Source organism: Solea senegalensis, linkage group LG19 (assembly GCF_019176455.1).
Source record: "Solea senegalensis isolate Sse05_10M linkage group LG19, IFAPA_SoseM_1, whole genome shotgun sequence".
Classification (NCBI taxonomy): Eukaryota; Metazoa; Chordata; class Actinopteri; order Pleuronectiformes; family Soleidae; genus Solea; species Solea senegalensis.
The window spans coordinates 14,486,975-14,509,240 of record NC_058038.1 but is presented as its reverse complement, the minus strand read 5'-3'; the positions used below and the strand labels follow the sequence as shown (position 1 = coordinate 14,509,240).

Genomic DNA, 22,266 nt, shown 5'->3' with positions numbered 1-22,266 from the left:
TCTGTAATATTCAAACACATCAAGCCCAAATGTGACATGATGCTACAGCATCAAAAGACAATGTCCAACATATTATTTAAAAGACAAATCCACGGCTGTCACGCAACCATTTTCATTTTTTTTCTTATTATGCAACAGCTTTAATGAGACTAGATGGATTGTTTTCAACACAGGATGCCACGTGAGCAGAGCATTTCTTCTTGCTATTGTCAACAGGCGGCCATCCAAAAATAATGTAATGCTTGTTAAAGGATGTATTAGTCAGCTTGTTTCCATTTATCTTCATCCAATATATGGACTAGGCAACACAGCTGTCACATTGAAGAAAAGTAACCAGTACACCAGCTATCAATTTCAATCAAACTATCAGTCTCGACAAGAACATTTAATCCTCACACAATCTCACTCAAAATAGATATAGAAATAAAATGACATAAACACACGCATGCATTTTTAATCTGTGTATTTATACAGCAAGACCTGCACTTTACCTTGACCACACTTTTCACAAACTTTAAGAAAGTAACTCAACACTTTACCGCCTAAACCCCCATCTTACAACCTACAACTAATAACCTTTTCCTAAACCAAGCATATCTTTGCCGCCTAGACCATACAAAATCAATACAACATGCAACATTCAAGTAATTAAGGGCATTTGTCATTATGGTTACAAGAACAGAGCAGGTGAGATAGTGAAGCTGTCATAGGGTGATATATTAAATAAATTAAAAATAGACTGAACATCTGGTTTAGCAACAAACAGTGATCTCTGTAAAATACTACTAAACGTAATAAAATAACGCAATGACATGGACACCTTGTCTCTTAGTATTTCTATACATTGGCATATATACATCAGCCACTATGCCACACTATATCTGTCTGGGGAAAAAAGAGGGCAACCCTCAGGAAGGGACATTTCTACCACTGACACTACTTCCAACCTTTGATTAAGAGCTGCTCTCTTTAAAATGTTTTTTTTTCCCCTCTGACTGACTTCATCCTGAGATGTTCTCATTACTCAGGTCTGTGAGATTCTGAGAAGCCAGGTGACAATACACTGGCCCACATGCGGAACTATGACTTCAAAAACAAACACACAAAAAAGACCAAACATTTTGTCAAATCAAAGTTAACGAACTTTGGAAAATGATGAAGTTAAGTTTCTCCACTTATATGGGAAAAATAATGGCAACAAATATTCATGAGAAATGGACTCTTAGCTACATAAACGTCAATAAAAACAAATCCCTGCATTCACTTTGTCGCCATCAATTCCGTGACATCATTTTCACGAACTCTGCAGAGAGAATGGATAAAACATTTATTACACACAGCTGCTGTAATGACAGCCACGCTACACATGTTATTTTGCTTTGATACTGAACTATGTAGGTCAACTATATACTGTATATAACTGTTTTACCCTTTTTTCCCGTTACTATTTCTTAAACGTACAGTTTATACAGTGGCTATAAGAAGGTGCTACATATAGTGTCTTATATCCTTTTTTTCAGCACAACCTAGGCAATCTTGTGAAACTATATAAAAACATCTGAGCAAAAAGTATTATTTAAAATTGCATTGAATTTGTGACATTTTGAAATATGTCACAGTTCAAAGTTCATGTGGGTCGCTTTTATGAACAAAAACAAAAGAAATTAAATTTTTCTCATTTTGGGACTTCTGCACAATTATTGCTACTTTATATCACTACTAAAAATGTGATATAAATTGAATCAAAACTTTGACATAAGATGAAAAAAAAACCCTGCATTTTTTAAAGCCCGAATATGTGACCTATGAACACACAACCCCAGGATGTCCATATAAGGAGTTGTGTATATTTCGGCAAATTACCATGTACGGGTGCACCCATGTGAGCACCAAGGATTAAACAATGACAATTTTACATTTTCAGCGAAACGAGTAAGAAACTGAACAAATCAATAAATCAAGTGAGAATCTACTGGAAATTCTCTTGGCAGACATTGCGTCCTGTCACGCGCTCGCATCTCACCCTCAAAGTCGACCGTTCCATCTCCATTGTTGTCCGCTTCTCTGACCACAGCTTCAATTTCCCTTTTGCTGGTTTGTTCCCCTAATAACTTGATCATGGCGTGTCTCAGCTCTTCAGAGGTGATGCTACCATCACCATCGATGTCAAACTGAATGAAAAAGGGAAGACAAAAACAGTGAGTGTTGCAATCATAAAGTTTTACCTTTTACAGTATACATGTTCATTTAATGTCCACTGAGGGGAGCCAAAACCCAAAAAGACAAATACTGGACATGCTTTAGTTTTTATGACTGCTCACATCAAAATCAAAAAAACATGCATGGAAGAAGTGCAAACTCAACCTCACACCAAACATATCTCTTTGAAATACATAAAAACAAAATATGGTTTTTATAATTTGTATTTTATTGAGATGACGTAAACGCCTCCGTATTTTGTATCAAAATACTTCCATTTCTTGTATTTAAAATATACTGTAAAATAGTACCACGTCATGGTGTTTGGTGTCCACTTTAATTTGCCTTTAATTGTGTGTGTTCTCAATCCTTCAGGCAGTGCTATGGTGTGTACACCTTGACAGGGTCACTTCATCATGTCACCATCATTGTTTGAATAGTTATTGTATTGGATGGTAAAAGGTCCTTGAATCAGAGTCATTTTTTTTGTATTTTGAAAATACAAAAATCAGGCCAGCACCTCATCCACATCACAAGTGACATTCTTTCTGTCCAAACATCAAGGGAAGTGTCTTCTTGAGTGGCGTATTCTGCCTTTTCATAAAGTGTATGTTTCTGTGTCAAAAGACGCTTGTGTTGAGCGCAAGAAAAACACCATGAATTCTCTATTTGAAATAAACTCATTTAGTTTCATATGCACAACATGATACTACACTACTACACTATTAGTGCTTTCACACATAGACATAATGATATATGGTGTGCAGCTGGCGGTGGAAAGCTGAAAACAAATGTGGTTTGTAAATTAAGTTTGGAAGTATCACTTTTAGAAGCGTTTGAATAGTTCTTGATGTAGTGCTTGTTTTTGCAAGAGATGTAAAACGGTTGTGGTTTTGGTTTTGTGTGTGAACTCATGACAAACAGGGCACTTGTTTCAGGAAAGGTGTTGTTTTGCATAAGAGAAAAAAAGTGTATGCTCACCTCTTTGAAGGCTTCTTTAAGTTCCCTTAATCCAATCATGCCTGCAGTTTCAGCCAGAAGCTTCGGGCTCATGAGTTCCACAAAATCCTCAAAGTCCACCCGTCCTCCTACTGTAATATAATATAATATAATATAATATAACATGATATAATATAATACAATATAATACACATACATATATACATATACACACACATATATTTATACACATACATATATATACATATATACACATATACATATACATTTATATATATACACACACACATATACATATATATTTATACACATATATACATATACACATACATACATACACATATATAAATACAAATGTATATATACATACATACATACATACATACATACATACATATGTGTGTGTATATATATATATATATACACACACACACACATATATATACATATATAATGAGTTATAGAAAGTGAAACACAGGTTTTTTTTAATTAAATATATTGTTTATTTTAATTCCTTCTAGAGTGAGTTGTTTCGACACATAGCGAAAGCTTCTTTTGAGAGACAATTATTCAAACACAGGACTCAGGAGACACAGAGTCCACACAACACCTGTTTCCTGAAGCGCTCATGTGTTACATTTAAATGTATGTGTATCAGAGAACTCACGGTTCATGTTGATGTTTTGGCTCAGTTCTATCAGCTCCATTTCCGTTGGCATATATCCCATGGTCCTCATGAGGTTGCCCAGATCTTTGCAGCTTATAAAACCATCCTTGTCTTTATCGAACTCCACAAAAGCTTCACGTAACTCTGCAGGACAAACAGACACAGGAAGCAAGTGAAAACAAAACAAACAAAAAGAAGATAAAATCATCATATACGGCAAAAAATAATTATTACACCTTACACAATAAAAACTTGAATTACCTTCTATTTCTTCATTGGTAAGAGCTCTTGTCTGCAAAATGGTAATACATGGATACACATGTGAATGATGTCATTCTTTGCACCATAGTTTATACAAAGTAATAATATATATGTATAGATAGATAATATAAAATATAATAACCTTCTTCCAAAAACATCATACGTACATAAATATGAAAAGTGCAACATTTACAACATTAAAAGAGAGTCACACAGATGTGCAGCTCGTCAGCTTAATCTTCGTGCAAACACAACTGCCAAGGATTCTGAAGTCGCAGACATTCATTTGTAATAATAATAAACTTTATTTGTGTAGAAACTTTCAGGAGGATTACAGCTCAAAAGACTTCACAATAAAAGGCATTACAAAAATGAAAAGGAAATGACTAAAGTCAAAAAGTAAAACCCCTGTTTTAACTTTGAAATAAAACACACACACACACACACATATATATACACACACATACATATGTGTGTGTGTGTGTATGTATATATGTATATATATATACACACATACACACACACACAAACATAAATGTACACAGACTTTATGCTCAACGGCCTTGTTGTTGATGGTTCACAAAGATCTTTTCAAACATGCCACTGATGATATACTACATATAGAAATGATGATGAGTGTGTCTATATATACACACACATATGCTTTTAGTTGAACTATTTCTTTTTAGTTGAACTATTCATAGACTTAATATTGCATTCTGTACATTGTACCAAAGTCCACCTCACTGTTAGTCATAATGATACTTAATGACATTACTGACACTGAACGGTGTCATCTCTGCAACCAACACTTCAGTGTTGTTTTCAAATGGCTAAGAATTGCATCCCTCTGATCCCACATCATGTACAAGTATTATGTATAAGTTAGGACATGTCATGTCTACGATTATTCCAATGCATTTGCCACATGCACCACAATGAATGACTCCAGAATGAGAATAGTTCTTCAAACTCCTTTTCCCTTTATTTTGTAAAATAACATAAAAGAATGAAAATTAAAAAAGACCATAACAGAGATATCACATGATGATAGAATTAACATTATCACATATAGAAATCATTCATTTGAGCCAACTAAAGGCATGTAAACATTAAACAGTATGAGGGTAAAAAAAAAAAAAAAAATGGAACTGCAAAACTGTAAAACCATGTTCTTACTTGTCTCCTCGTTCCTCCTCTGAGAAAGATACAGGCTTGTTTGAGACTCATGATGACAGTGAAGATCCTGAGCTGATTTTTATGTTTGTGAATCAAATTTGCAGTGTTATGTGTCGTTGTATCATTTGTTTTCTGTTTTTAGAGCGACTATGTGTGTATGTTAGAGTGTGTGTCTCTGAGTGTGTGTGTAAACCGTGCTCAGTGGTGATGCCAGAGATGAGGGATGAGATCTCATGGATTATCTTTGAGGCTTTGGTCTAGAAAACAGAAAAAAAGGCTTAATGCTGCATGTGCAGACACACAATTTCATAGCCAGAGTCAAAGATTACAGTTATTTTGAGAACGGAAATATCAGAATGTCGTGCATAGAGCGGAATATCATGCATGTATTTTACATTCACCCTCTTCACCCTCATTCACCCTCAGATTTCTCAAGTTGTCTAAGACTTAGCATTGTTTTTTTTTTTTAAATAAATAAAAAAGTAGTAAACATGGGAAATGTGATAACTCAGGAACATTACATTACGACTGGTGTTGCGACTGGCTAAGTCTCAACACCGACACGCGACTAAGTCAGCTTGGATGTCCAATATGTGGTGCATGTTGTGTAAAACATGCACCACATGCAAACAAAGGCGGCAGGTTGACGATCCTGGGGAAAAGAGAGAGACAGACCACCCAGGCCAGCAGGCTTTTATCAGGTGGTAAGCTGGGCACAGGTGCTCCCAGTCAGCAATCACCACAGCAACCTGCAACACACACGCACACACACACACACAGGACAAAGGAAGGCCTGAGGGCCGTAACAAAGGTTTAACGGTTTTTGTGATGAATTTTTATATTTTTGAGTTGAAATAATTTGCCAAACTTGCAAATGACTAGTGACTGACTAAAATATATACTTTATAATTCACTATAAATATATATATATATTATTATTTCTTTTTCTAAAGTAGAATATACATCACCAGCCATCACATAATCATAAATGGTAAAGCAAATGTTTTGTGATTCTCCAAATAACACGCCAGCATCACATTTATGACAGCACGGTGAAAAATGAATTTCAACTGTCTGCGTTCTTCATCGCCCTGCATGTACACGGACAAGCATTACCTGACCTGCCGCTCCTGAGCATACCGTAATTCACTTTTTACGTAACAGCATTGATCCTGTTTATGTAGTGCACATTACATGACGTACAGGCAGATCAAATTTTCCTTTTACGTACGTATGAGAAAACAATCCAAATAAAGTTCAGCAAGCGTTACATTTCATCTAGTGTTATATCAATATCTGCATCATTGTATAGGATTTATTCATTTAAAGAGACTTTAAGGAAGACAACATCAAACCCTGTGTTGTAAACGGTGCCTGTCAAGATAAAAGTGTCTGTTGGGAGTTGTTGGTTAGTGGTTACATGTGACCTCAGTGAGAATAAAGTGTCATTGTTGACTTGACTGAGGTGTTTGTTATATACATACATATACATATCCCTGTAGCTTTTTGTCCATCACCTGTTCACGTACTGCTGCAGTGTTGTTAACACAGGCCTATTACATTTTGTATTATTTCACAGTATATGGAAATTATACTGCACAACTCATTTTGATAGTAAAGTATAGCCAAAAACTTTAGCTCCTCCCTCATTAAATGACAATGCAAATGGGGACTTCACATATACTTAGCCTCCCACTGACTGGCTATTTACAAGCCTTACAGTAGAGTTCTCAGCTATAATCTGAGGATGGACAATCTATGTGTTCTGCTGACATTCCTCTGTCTGCCCTGTAAGTTACTAAACTGCCAAAAGAAGTAAATGAAGTTGCTAAAATCATGATCTAAATGTCACACTTTAAATAGATAGTGAAAAAACAAACAAACAACATATGATAAAGTCTTAAAAATCGGACTCAATCCATCAACCTACATGTTCTAAAATGCCACAGAGGAGTAGGACAGATACGTTCTGACACCGTGTTACACCCACTGCACTCTATACATCTTCTATAGACTGTCTGTTGGATTCATATTTTTAGGTAACAGCCCTGATCCTATTTATATAGTGCACATTACAGGCAGATCAAATCCAACATAGGTTGAATAAGGTTATTTTTTTCTTTTACATATTTATGAGAAAAGACTCCAAAAAAGGTTTAGCAGGCGTGGCATTTCATCTAGTGTTATATCAATATCTGCATTATTGTTATATGATTTATTCATTTAAAGAGACTTTAAGGAAGATAACATCAAACCCTGTGTTGTAAACTGTGCCTGAAAAGATAAACGTGTCTGGTGGGAGTTGTTGGTTTTTGGTAACATGTGACCTCAGTGACAATAAAGTGTCATTGTTGACTTGACTGAGGTGTTTGTTATAAACATATCCCTGTAGCTTTTTGTCCATCACCTGTTCATTTACTGCTGCAAAGTGTTGTTAACACAGGCCTGGTGAGCCATGTGAAACTGAGGAAGCACTAAAACAAGTTAAAAAAGATTACATGTGCACTATACATAGATAAACTAACATTTTGAGCTGTATGTGGAAAGAACAGGTTTTTATAGTAAAGATGTAGCCGGATACATTAGCTCCTCCCTCATTAAATGACAATGCAAATGGAGACTTCACATATACTTAGCCTCCCACTGACTGGCTGTCTTACTTACAAGCCTTACAGTAGAGTTCTCATCTATATTCTGAGGATGGACAATCTATGTGTTCTGCTGACATTCCTCTGTCTGCCCTGTAAGTTACTTAATGCTACTTAATGCTCTGAATAGAAAAAAGAAGAAATTCTGAGATTCATTTTGATTGGTTTTTTTTTAGGTTTGAATGGTCAGTCACTGGAGTCAGACAACCTGAAGGAAAAGCACTGGAATGGTTGGGGCTCATTTACTATGATGCAAGTCAAACACTTTATGCCAGCAGTGTGCAAGAAAGAATTCAAATCACCAGAGATAATAGCAACAGCATGGCGTATCTGAAACTGTCCAACCTCAAGCCAGAAGACTCTGCTGTGTATTACTGTGCCGGACACACAATGATTCTGATTGCACAGGATAGGCAGCTTGGAGACTACTATGAGTATGACGATGTTACAACACACCAATGTTATAAAGCATCAGTAGACATGAACAAAAAACCCTCACTACCTGAACACTTGTGACATGAATCCACCAGAGGAGGAGCCTTCAGACCACTGATGATTTCACACCAGTTATCTGTTACTGCTTTTAAAATTACAGAGCTGTTTTGTACAGCAGGCAAAGAACCTAAAGCCTAAACTATAGCCCAATTAGAACCCTCTTCACCCTCAAAAAACCCTTTACACATACAGTACACACACGAAACATATATCATAACAGACACTTTTATTAAAACAAACAACGAAAACTGTAAAAGCACCAATTTGTATTTTACAAGTTTACAGTAAAAATACACATGGTTTAAAACGGACACATACACTTGTAGAGTTATTCTGATAAAAACAGACAGTACAATTAAAAGCCAGTTTAAGTGATTTTTTTGAACTGAGGGAGATCTGTGATGTTACGGATGTCAGGTGGGAGAGAGAGGGAGCAGAGCGGCTGAAGGCCATGGTATTAAGGTGGAAGGAGGGGACAGTGAGGTGGAGGAGGAGGAGGAGGATCTGAGGGAGCGGGAGGAGGTGGTGATGTGGAGGTCAGACAGGTATGGAGGGGCAAGATTATGGATGGACTTGAAAGTGTATAGAAGGATTTTATAAGGAAGTTGTTGAAGGACCAGGGTGATGTTGTGAAATGATACTCTCATAGTAGTATTTTCAGTTATGTGGAAATGGCCAAAAGAAGTAAATGAAGTTGCTATCCAGAAACAGAGTTGTGTTCAACGGTTTAATGTAACAATGGAAACTGGAATACTGAGTAGTTCACAGTTTCCAGAGATCTGAAATCCAAATATCCAGGTCCAAATTTCAACAGGATTTAAGGTGGCATGTGTTTGTTTTTTGGCAATTAACCTGTTCTTATACAGGGGAAAGCGTCATTAATCAGGTGATCAGGGACATGTAATTACCCTGCAACTCTTCTATTAATCCAGTTACACCAACACTGATGCTTCACATATTTGACTCTATGCAAACTCAGTGATCTTCCTATAAAAAGTCAACATCAGACTGACAGTGGAGCTCACAGCACGTTAGATTCATCATAAACCATGTTTCCTGTAGCTCTGCTGCTGCTGCTGTTGGCAGCTGGATCCTGTGAGTCTCTCTAGATTTGTCAGAGTCAACAAATGTTTCTTTTACAGGAAAACTTGATCATTTATAACTCAACATTTGATTCTTTTAACAGGTGTGAAGTGTGAAACATTGACACAGCCAGCCTCTGTGACTGTGCAGCCAGGTCAACGTCTGACCATCACCTGTCAGGTCTCTTATGATGTTAGTAGCTATTACACAGGTTGGATCAGGCAGCCTGCAGGGAAAGCACTGGAGTGGATTGGAAGCTCACATGTTGGATACAACACATACTACAAAGATTCACTGAAGAACAAATTCAGTATTGATGGAGACACTTCCAGTAACACAGTGACTCTGAATGGAGAGAATATGCAGCCTGAAGACACTGCAATGTATTACTGTGCCAGACACACAATGATACAAACCATCAGTAGACATGAACAAAAACCCCTCAGTGCCTGAACACTTGTAACATGAATCCACCAGAGGAGGAGCCTTCAGACCACTGATGATTTCACACCAGTTTACTGTTACTGCTTTTAAATTACAGTACTCTCTTTAGGCCACCATTAGATTTCAATTCAATTCAATTCAATTCAATTCAATTCCAGTCAATGTTATTTGTATAGCACCAACTCACAATGTACATTTTCTCAAGGCACTGTACATAGTAAAGCAGAAACATTACTTTATTAGAGAAAAGAGAAACACAGCAGTTCACACAATGAGCAAAGACTAAGCATCAGTGGAGAGAAAAAAAACAAGAAGAAATCTCTGGTATAACCAGACTCAAAGATTTGCAGCATCTGGCTCGACCGGTTGCGGAGAAAGGAAAAAAGGGGGACAAAGGAGAAGTGGAGGACAGGAAGAGATAAGAGAGAGGAAGACATGGACACAAGGTAGAGACATAAGACAGAGACCAGGAGCAAATACATAACAGTTCTATCAAGTTTTAGGTTTAGTCAGGACTGTGTGGAATAGGTTATGGCATGTTTATAGGGCTACAATGTCATTTATACAAGCAATATAATCGATACTAGAAAATAAAATACTGATATCAATGCATAACAAAGATGACAATAACACTACTGCTACTAGGATAGAGGACAAGGAGGAAAGGCACAAAGTAGGTTAGAGATAAACAAGGTTAATGTCATGTAATAATGTCATATTCATCCCCTGAGTGTGAACTGAGTGTGAGTACACCACAGGAGTTATGGCAGCATAACCAGGAGACGCTTTAGGTTTCCCTGAGCCAGCTCATAGTATATGCTTAATCAAAAAGGAAGTGTAACTTTAAAACAGAGAGAGTGTCTGCCTCCTGAACCAACACTGGGAGCTGGTTCCAAAGAGAGGAGCCTGGTAACTGAAGGCTCTGCCTCCTATTCTGACCTTATAGACTCTGGGAACCACAAGTAATCCTGCACTCATGGGAAAAAAAGTTATCTGTTGGTAAGATAGGGTAAAACTAGTTCTTTAAAGTATGATGGAGACTAATCATTAAGTGCTTTGTATCTGAAGAAGATGATTTTAAAATGAATTCTAAAGTGAACAGAGAAACAGAGTAGTAAATCTAACACTGGAGTGATATGGGCTCTATTTCTAGTTCCTGTCTAATCCGAATGACCAATGATCACAGAATTTGACAAAAATAAAGGGGCAACATTTTCTAACATGAAGTAGAGTAAATTTTTGGCAATGAAACTGTTCTTATATAGTACAAGAGAAAGTGTCATTGATCAGGTGATCAGGGACATGTGATTACACTGAACACACTCTTATATTGACTCCAGTTACACCAACACTGATGCTTCACATATTTGACTCCATGCAAACTCAGTGATCTTCCTATAAAAAGTCAACATCAGACTGACAGTGGAGCTCACAGCACGTTAGATTCATCATAAACCATGTTTCCTGTAGCTCTGCTGCTGCTGCTGTTGGCAGCTGGATCCTGTGAGTCTCTCTAGATTTGTCAGAGTCAACAAATGTTTCTTTTACAGGAAAACTTGATCATTTATAACTCAACATTTGATTCTTTTAACAGGTGTGAAGGGTGAAACATTGACACAGCCAGCCTCTGTGACTGTGCAGCCAGGTCAACGTCTGACCATCACCTGTCAGGTCTCTTATGATCTTAGCTATTGGACAGCTTGGATCAGGCAGCCTGCAGGGAAAGGACTGGAGTGGATTGGAATGAAATACACTGGAAGCTCACTCTACAAAGATTCATTGAAGAACAAATTCAGTATTGACTTAGACACTTCCAGCAAAACAGTGACTCTGAATGGACAGAATATGCAGCCTGAAGACACTGCAGTGTATTACTGTGCCAGACACACAATGATACAAACCATCAGTAGACATGAACAAAAACCCCTCAGTGCCTGAACACTTGTAATATGAATCCACCAGAGGAGGAGCCTTCAGACCACTGATGATTTCACACCAGTTTACTGTTAGTGTTGTTAGATGACAAAAATATATTTTTTATAAAAAAAGACAAATTTGTATACATTATTAATTTAATACAACAGTATTATAAATACTTTATTATTAATTTTAATAATAAAATACAAGTGAATAATATATGTTTTGTGACATTTACAAAATTCATAAATTGAAAACTAAGGTTGTCCCACTGACTGACCTGCACATATTCCAGGTTTGGAGTCTCCGTGTTGCAAAGCAAGTGGTAACACTACACATACCATGTGGACCAAATAACCAATTAAATTAATTAGAAAAGAGAATCTCGGCTGTTCCATCATGCCTAAAATGTGAATATATGAGGTCATTATTGTGCTCATGTAACAACAAAACATAGTTTCTTCCTGCTTTTCTTTGTGCTGTTTTGCAAATACACATTTTCTGCAAGCAAAGCAAGTCGAGGCAAATGAGGAATATGAATATTCAACTGACTAGTCTGATGAATGATGGACATAATGTTGATTTCTGTTTCCACAGGTGTGAGGTGTATCATCCAGCCTCATCCAGCCAAACTCAGTGTTTGTGCAGCGTGGACAGTCTTTGACCATCACCTGTCAGGTCTCTGGTTATTCTCTGACTGATAACAGCTATGCGACAGGTTGGATAAGACATCGTGAAGGAAAACCAATGGACTGGATTTTTAATCAGTGGGGTGGAGGTACCATCCGTAAAAATAGTGCTCTAGAGAACAAGTTCAGCTTCAGCAGAGACACTCCAGCAAGAACAGTAACAATACAAGGACAGAATCTGGAGCCTGAGGACACAGCTGTTTATTACTGTGTCCGTCGTCTCACAGTGACACAAAACACCAACAGACTTGTACAAAGACTCTGACTCAACCACTAACATTTAAGACAGTATTCAGTATTTGGTAACAACTGTATTTAACTGTATTCAACTTTCCAAAAACGTAGAAAACATTTTGGCTAAAATGTGATTTTGAGGCTGTAGTGTGCAACTTTTAAATCTAAACAAATGTTTCTCACATGTAAATCATTGTCAAATGAGTTCACACATTGTTGCTCAAGCCCTGCATGACTTTCTCTGAGTAAAGCTCTGTTTTCATGTCTGAGAGTGATGCATTTTATGTCATTAGCAGGTGAGGTGGAAGAAGGACACAGCATGAGTGAAGTGAGGCAGCGTCACACAGAAGCACGATGGCTGAAAACACCAAGAAGATTCCATGAAAAGTTTCAGAGGAGAATTCTTCTGCTACAAATCACCCTCACAATCATAACTGGATCATAATTACAATTGTGGCTTGTCATGTATGTGACGGTCTGATGTTGAAAGTGCACACAGCACCAACACAACACAAAGCACATCAAGCACTCCCTAAACCACTGCCTGTATGAGCCAGACACAACACATTTGCTGCTGTTCACTGTAGCTCCGAGTTTCATGGAAGCAATCTGAACGAGTAACACTGCATAAAAAACAAAAAACAAATAAACAAATAAACAATACAGACTGGAGGTTTAAAAGTGATCACACAGTGTTGGAAAACCATCATCAACTCCCTTTCTATTGTCCCCCTGTTGGTTTCCCACAATATCATTTGAGTTATTAGATAAAATCTCATCAGTTACTGAATCTTTTTTGAGCATTGGGAGGAGGAGGAGTCAATGCAAATCACTATCTTGTCATTTCTATTTATCTGACTGCAAACTAAAGACAAAACCAAACAGACACAACGACAAACACCAGTGATGACTTTGGCTACATGTCTAACGTGTCTGTTGCTAACAGCTGTTTCTGGTGAATGCCACACTTCTGCACTCATCACTTTTGTCTGTTGAAGCTCATGTTTGTCTCTGGTCTAATCAAAATCAATGTTTTTCTTCAGGCATCTACAGTCAGACTCTGACTGAATCTGAACCAGTGGTAAAGCGGCCTGGAGAGTCCCACAAACTGACATGTACCTACGCTGGAATATCTGATAGTGATGCAGCTATCAGCTGGGTCAGACAAGCTGAAGGAAAAGGCCTGGAATGGGTTGCCTTCATTTCTGCTCCAAGTGGAAGCAGCAAATATTATTCATCATCTGTCCAGAATCGCTTCACCATCTCCAGAGACAACGACATGGACCAGGTGTATCTGCACATGAACAGCCTGACGACTCAAGACTCTGCTGTTTATTATTGTGCTCGAGACCACGGTGACACATGAAGCCACAGAGCTGTACACAAACACTGCAGATGTGAGTCTGAGTATTCCCTAAATATCACCCATCCCCCACTCAAACTAGACACATGAAATACACACATTTCTTTGATAAAAGCAATACAGCTCTTTGGATTATATACATATACAGTATATATATATGACATAAATTTGAAATAAATAAATAAATAAATAAATAAATGGAGGCAATGGTAAGGGCATGCAAAAATGTAATAATTAGAAATATAACACATGCATACAGTTCATAAAAAGCTTTATATCACAATTACTATGCTTTAATATTGAACGTAAATCTGTAACGCTAACTAACATTTGAAAATAAAGTTTGGTGACAATGCTGACAATGCTGACAATATAGGTCGTGTCACTCTCCAGTGCAGAAAATGGTCTTTGGTTTTTGAGTTCATCACTGTGTACATATATGGGTATGTATGGGTATACTTCCATACATTTCATACATTTCAATAAGTAACTGTACTATAAAGTAATTGTTATATAGCAATAATTATAAATTATCCATCCATTTTCTACCACTTTATCCTCCACATGAGGGTCACTGGAGCCAATCCCAGCTGAAATAGGGCAAATGGCGGGGTACACCCTGGACAGGTCGGTGATTTTCACTCTGTTTCTATAATAACTCTGAACACACTCTTTTATTGGCTCCAGTTACACCAACGCTGATGCTTCACATATTTGACTCTATGCAAACTCAGTGATCTTCCTATAAAAAGTCAACATCAGACTGACAGTGGAGCTCACAGCACGTTAGATTCATCATAAACCATGTTTCCTGTAGCTCTGCTGCTGCTGCTGTTGGCAGCTGGATCCTGTGAGTCTCTCTAGATTTGTCAGAGTCAACAAATGTTTCTTTTACAGGAAAACTTGATCATTTATAACTCAACATTTGATTCTTTTAACAGGTGTGAAGGGTGAAACATTGACACAGCCAGCCTCTGTGACTGTGCAGCCAGGTCAACGTCTGACCATCACCTGTCAGGTCTCTTATGATCTTAGCTATTGGACAGCTTGGATCAGGCAGCCTGCAGGGAAAGGACTGGAGTGGATTGGAGTGAAAAGCACTGGAAGCTCATACTACAAAGATTCTCTGAAGAACAAATTCAGTATTGACTTAGACACTTCCAGCAAAACAGTGACTCTGAATGGACAGAATATGCAGCCTGAAGACACTGCAGTGTATTACTGTGCCAGAGACACAGTGATACAAACCATCAGTAGACATGAACAAAAACCCCTCAGTGCCTGAACACTTGTAACATGAATCCACCAGAGGAGGAGCCTTCAGACCACTGATGATTTCACACCAGTTCACAATTTGCTCTTAATGTAATATAACAATATTTGTTTATGTCAGTTTAAAGACACCAAACTTACAGTCACTACAATGCCATTGTGTATACTTTTTGTAATGAATAAAGATTTTAAAATAATATGATATAACATACTGTAATGGCTGAGGTATATTTTCCTGAAACATTTAGAAATTGTTGTTGAGAAGGGGAAATAACATAAATAACCAGATGGAATTGGTTTAGCAAAAATGTGTGTGTTTTATTAATATGGAAGTGTTGGGATTAGGGGCGTGATGGGTTATGAATTTAGAATATTAATAATTAATTAATTTCTTATAAAAAAGTTGAGTAAAACTCAAATCGGGGCACCACTCCTCTCAAACAGAGGAGAACAATCGGTTCTGAATGAACCATTAATTCATAACCTCCAAAAACAGTCTCATAAATTAAGCCGACTACAAATTTGGATTATGATTAATAATTAACTTAATAATTGATAAATCACAATACTACATCAATAGTTAGGTGAATTGAAGGATTGGAGTTCTACAGGGAAGAGGTTGGCAATATACACACTTGTGCAATATTAATCAGACCAGACTGTATATATTATAAAACATTTATTAAAAAGACATCAAAGATTTGAACAAGAATATCTACTAAATGTAACTATATACAGTGTGTATGTGTGAAAGAGAGAGAGTCTGTGTGTGTGCAGGTCAAATGGTCAAGTCAGATAGAGTTAGACTACAACTCAAGATGGCGGTTGACAAAGAAACTACAAGATGGCGGAATCAAAGATGGCTTCTTGACCGCATGGCTGCTGTGTTTCTTGGTTAACTACTTTTGTAAAGTGAGATGTCAGGTTAGATGAGAGGTTAGAAGCATGCACATCTAGAGCTGAAAGCTAAGGAGCATGGACATCACTAACATCATATTAACCTAAATCTAGACATTACAACAACACTTTGTGTGAGCAAGTAAGCTCGGTACAACATTTCATCTATGCTTAGCCAAGTAGTGTAATGCTATGCTAGGCCCAGTTACGTTACCAAGTCCTTAAAAGATGCAAAAGTGTCCTTTTGAGGTGCTGTCTGTTGGTCCAGGAACAGTAGATGGTTGACTGTGTTTCTGGTGTCTGTGGCTCAGGTTCCTCCTCACAAGTTAGCTAGTTGGAGCTAACTTGGTTCTGGATCCTTGGTTGATCCTTAGGCAGGCTCTGGTGTCGCTGCCTCTGATGGGAGGATAGCAGGCTGCTGTGAGCGGGCCTGCTCGAAGATCAGCAGAGAGGGTCTCTTGCTGCTGGAAGCTTGTTAAGCTCTGTGCTGAAGGGTCTTCAGTCGAAGAGCTGACGTCTGTGTCCTTCCTGCACCCCAAAAGGGCAGGGGAGAGCAGAGGAGCCTGTGTCCTCCGTTGAGGTGGAGAAGAGAAGAGCGAAGAGAAGAGAAAGAAGGCGGGGAAACCTGGCTTTTGTATTGCCTGTTACATGGGGTCACATGTCACAAAGTGACCACTGAGGTGGGTTTCCCACTGATGTGTGGAAGATAAGGGATCTTTATTGACTGAGTTTTATGACACTCTTTGTCTTTGAGCAAGGGGCCATGTCTTCTCCATCCAAGATGTGTTCTCCATCCAAGATGTCTTCTGCATACTGAACATATGATAAACACTTGTGGCAGGACGGCCGTGACAACTAATGTCTAAATGATAACACATCAAAGGTGATACCTCAGAAGATCTGAATCACGTGAACAAAGTATTATATTAGGACGAAAAAAATAAATGAAATGTTTCAAATAAAATAAGGTAACACATACATTAAGAAATAACACACATTGTATCCTAAAAGTATAAAAACAAATGTTATCAGTTAGATATTAGGTTATAATCAAAAATAGTAACGAAAGCAAAATCTGAAACAGCACAGATTTAATCTACGAAAAACTTTCAGTTTTGGTGCAACTGTTATTTTTTCCTCCACAGAATTTGTACTGTTGATTCTAGAGACTGACACCATTTGGCCTTTGGGCACACCAGCTTCAGTAAAATTCAGTTTATTATATAGAGTGGTATTTTGATTTTTGTTGACTTTAGATACAAATTGAAATACAGAAAAATAAAGATATATTAACTGGATTAAACCTACAGTGACAAACTGCTCCAATGATATACTAAGTTCACTGATAAAATATGTTCAAATATATGTTTAAATAAGTTGAAGCAGAGGTGATTTTCACTCTGTTCCTATAATAACTCTGAACACACTCTTTTATTGGCTCCAGTTACACCAACACTGATGCTTCACATATTTGACTCTATGCAAACTCAGTGATCTTCCTATAAAAAGTCAACATCAGACTGACAGTGGAGCTCACAGCACGTTAGATTCATCATAAACCATGTTTCCTGTAGCTCTGCTGCTGCTGCTGTTGGCAGCTGGATCCTGTGAGTCTCTCTAGATTTGTCAGAGTCAACAAATGTTTCTTTTACAGGAAAACTTGATCATTTATAACTCAACATTTGATTCTTTTAACAGGTGTGAAGTGTGAAACATTGACACAGCCAGCCTCTGTGACTGTGCAGCCAGGTCAACGTCTGACCATCACCTGTCAGGTCTCTTATTCTGTTAGTAGCTATTACACAGGTTGGATCAGGCAACCTGCAGGGAAAGGACTGGAGTGGATTGTAGAGGGACGACGTGGATCCACCACTTACTACAAAGATTCACTGAAGAACAAATTCAGTATTGATGTACACACTTCCAGTAACAGGGTGACTCTGAATGGACAGAATATGCAGCCTGAAGACACTGCAGTGTATTACTGTGCCAGACACACAATGATACAAACCATCAGTAGACATGAACAAAAACCCCTCAGTGCCTGAACACTTGTAACATGAATCCACCAGAGGAGGAGCCTTCAGACCACTGATGATTTCACACCAGTTTACTGTTAGTGTTGTTAGATGACAAAAATATATTTTTATAAAATAAGACAAATTTGTATACATTATTAATTTAATACAACAGTATTATAAATACTTTATTATTAATTTTAATAATAAAATACAAGTGAATAATATATGTTTTGTGACATTTACAAAATTCATAAATTCAAAACTAAGGTCGTCCCACAGACTGACCTGCACATATTCCAGGTTTGGAGTCTCCGTGTTGCAAATGCAAGTGCTAACACTACACATACCATGTGGACCAAATAACCAATTAAATTCATTAGAAAAGAGAATCTCGGCTGTTCCCTCATAAGGTGAATATATGAGGTCATTATTGAGCTCATGTAACAACAAAACATAGTTTCTTCCTGCTTTTCTTTGTGCTGTTTTGCAAATACACATTTTCCGCAAGCAAAGCAAGTCGAGGCAAATGAGGAATATGAATATTCAACAGTATTCCCATAAAGGTCCCTCTTAGAGGAGTCAAATGTGTCACTGAAGAGAGAGAGGAGTTCACATCAGTTCCTTATCATCATCCACCATGTTCTCTGCAGCTGTGATGCTGCTGCTGGCAGCTGGATCCTGTGAGCAGCTTTCACTGAACTAACAAACACAGTAGAAACTGACTAGTCTGATGAATGATGGACATAATGTTGATTTCTGTTTCCACAGGTGTGAGGTGTATTGACCTCATCCAGCCAAACTCAGTGTTTGTGCAGCGTGGACAGTCTTTGACCATCACCTGTCAGGTCTCTGGTTATTCTCTGACTGATAACAGCTATGCGACAGGTTGGATAAGACATCGTGAAGGAAAACCAATGGACTGGATTTTTCATCAGTGGGGTGGAGGTAGCATCACTAAAAATAGTGCTCTAGAGAACAAGTTCAGCTTCAGCAGAGACACTCCAGCAAGAACAGTAACAATACAAGGACAGAATCTGGAGCCTGAGGACACAGCTGTTTATTACTGTGTCCGTCGTCTCACAGTGACACAAAACACCAACAGACTTGTACAAAAACTCTGACTCAACCACTAACATTTAAGACAGTATTCAGTATTTGGTAACAACTGCATTTAACTGTATTCAACTTTCCAAAAACGTAGAAAACATTTTGGCTTAAAATTAAATTTTGAGGCTGTAGTGTGTAACTTTTAAATCTAAACAAATGTTTCTCACATGTAAATCATTGTCAAATGAGTTCACACATTGTTGCTCAAGCCCTGCATGACTTTCTCTGAGTAAAGATCTGTTTTCATGTCTGAGAGTGATGCATTTTATGTCATTAGCAGGTGAGGTGGAAGAAGGACACAGCATGAGTGAAGTGAGGCAGCGTCACACAGAAGCACGATGGCTGAAAACACCAAGAAGAGTCCATGAAAAGTTTCAGAGGAGAATTCTTCTGCTACAAATCACCCTCACAATCATATCTGGATCATAATCACAATTGTGGCTTGTCATGTATGTGACGGTCTGATGTTGAAAGTGCACACAGCACCAACACAACACAAAGCACATCAAGCACTCCCTAAACCACTGCCTGTATGAGCCAGACACAACACATTTGCTGCTGTTCACTGTAGCTCCGAGTTTCATGGAAGCAATCTGAACGAGTAACACTGCATAAAAAACAAAAAACAAAAAACAAATAAACAATACAGACTGGAGGTTTAAAAGTGATCACACAGTGTTGGAAAACCATCATCAACTCGCTTTCTATTGTCCCCCTGTTGGTTTCCCACAATGGCAGAGATGAGACAATTTAAATCACCAAAGAACTGTTTTATTTCATATGTGCAGAGATTAACATTCACCTGGAGAAAAACTAAACATACTACCAAGAAGGTGTCTGTTGACCCTTTAAAAAGGTTATAATGAGAACATAAAAATGATAAACAAGATATTTTAAAAATATCCTTAACAATATCCTTTGAGTTATTAGATAAAATCTCATCCGTTACTGAATCTTTTTTGAGCATCGGGAGGAGGAGGAGTCAATGCAAATCACTATCTTGTCATTTCTATTTATCTGACTGCAAACTAAAGACAAAACCAAACAGACACAACGACAAACACCAGCGATGACTTTGGCTACATGTCTAACGTGTCTGTTGCTAACAGCTGTTTCTGGTGAATGCCACACTTCTGCACTCATCACTTTTGTCTGTTGAAGCTCATGTTTGTCTCTGGTCTAATCAAAATCAATGTTTTTCTTCAGGCATCTACAGTCAGACTCTGACTGAATCTGAACCAGTGGTAAAGCGGCCTGGAGAGTCCCACAAACTGACATGTACCTACGCTGGAATATCTGATAGTGCTGCAGATATCAGCTGGGTCAGACAAGCTGAAGGAAAAGGCCTGGAATGGGTTGCCTTCATTTCTGCTCCAAGTGGAAGCAGCAAATATTATTCATCATCTGTCCAGAATCGCTTCACCATCTCCAGAGACAACGACATGGACCAGGTGTATCTGCACATGAACAGCCTGACGACTCAAGACTCTGCTGTTTATTATTGTGCTCGAGACCACGGTGACACATGAAGCCACAGAGCTGTACACAAACACTGCAGATGTGAGTCTGAGTATTCCCTAAATATCACCCATCCCCCACTCAAACTAGACACATGAAATATACACATTTCTTTGATAAAAGCAATACAGCTCTTTGGATTATATACATATACAGTATATATGTATATATATGTATATATACAGTATGTGTGTAATGGTGTGTTATAAAAATGTTACCCCACAGTTAGTTTTGGATTACAAATGACTTAAATTTGAAATAAATGGAGGCATTGGTAAGAAAAATGTAATACATAGAAACATAACACATGCATACAGTTCATAAAAAGCTGTATATCATAATTACTATGCTTTAATATTGAATGTAAATCTGTAATGCTAACTAACATTTGAAAATGTAGGTTTGGCTTCATACCAAATGCTGACAATATAGGTCGTGTCACCCTTCAGTGCAGAAAATGGTCTTTGGTTTTTGAATGAGTGTTCATCACTGTGTACATATATGGGTATATATGGGTATACACCCATACATTTCAATAAGTAACTGTAATATAAAGTAATTGTTATATAGCAATAATTATAAATTATCCATCCATTTTCTACCACTTTATCCTCCACATGAGGGTCACTGGAGCCAATCACAGCTGACATAGGGCAAAAGGCGGGGTACACCCTGGACAGGTCGGTGATTTTCACTCTGTTCCAATAATAACTCTGAACACACTCTTTTATTGGCTCCAGTTACACCAACACTGATGCTTCACATATTTGACTCTATGCAAACTCAGTGATCTTCCTATAAAAAGTCAACATCAGACTGACAGTGGAGCTCACAGCACGTTAAATTCATCATAAACCATGTTTCCTGTAGCTCTGCTGCTGCTGCTGTTGGCAGCTGGATCCTGTGAGTCTCTCTAGATTTGTCAGCGTCAACAAATGTTTCTTTTACAGGAAAACTTGATCATTTATAACTCAACATTTGATTCTTCTAACAGGTGTGAAGTGTGAAACATTGACACAGCCAGCCTCTGTGACTGTGCAGCCAGGTCAACGTCTGACCATCACCTGTCAGGTCTCTTATGATCTTAATAGCTATTACACAGCTTGGATCAGGCAGCCTGCAGGGAAAGGACTGGAGTGGATTGGAATGAAATACACTGGAGACTCACACTTCAAAGATTCACTGAAGAACAAATTCAGTATTGACTTACACACTTCCAGCAAAACAGTGACTCTGAATGGACAGAATATGCAGCCTGAAGACACTGCAGTGTATTACTGTGCCAGATACACAATGATACAAACCATCAGTA

At 37.9% G+C, this 22,266-nt stretch overlaps 1 protein-coding gene and 3 gene segments (V, D, J or C); 3 read left to right on the top strand and 1 right to left on the bottom strand.

The window, feature by feature from the left end:
- Positions 1-448: 448 nt before the first annotated feature.
- cabp5b (calcium binding protein 5b) lies at positions 449-5,856 on the bottom strand. Its single transcript, XM_044051125.1, has 7 exons — positions 5,788-5,856; positions 5,267-5,523; positions 4,088-4,118; positions 3,827-3,970; positions 3,181-3,290; positions 2,024-2,171; positions 449-1,303 (listed from the first exon to the last, which is right to left on the bottom strand). The coding sequence occupies exons 2-7, from the start codon at positions 5,315-5,317 to the stop codon at positions 1,275-1,277; spliced, it is 513 nt and encodes a 170-aa protein (XP_043907060.1). The 5' UTR covers positions 5,318-5,523; positions 5,788-5,856; the 3' UTR covers positions 449-1,274.
- A 7,810-nt stretch (positions 5,857-13,666) lies between these two features.
- LOC122785370 lies at positions 13,667-14,163 on the top strand. The segment is given in 2 exon segments: positions 13,667-13,731; positions 13,820-14,163. Coding segments are annotated over 2 exon segments (372 nt in total).
- A 4,765-nt stretch (positions 14,164-18,928) lies between these two features.
- LOC122785288 lies at positions 18,929-19,450 on the top strand. The segment is given in 2 exon segments: positions 18,929-19,009; positions 19,098-19,450. Coding segments are annotated over 2 exon segments (396 nt in total).
- A 1,017-nt stretch (positions 19,451-20,467) lies between these two features.
- LOC122785366 lies at positions 20,468-20,982 on the top strand. The segment is given in 2 exon segments: positions 20,468-20,554; positions 20,643-20,982. Coding segments are annotated over 2 exon segments (372 nt in total).
- Positions 20,983-22,266: the final 1,284 nt, after the last annotated feature.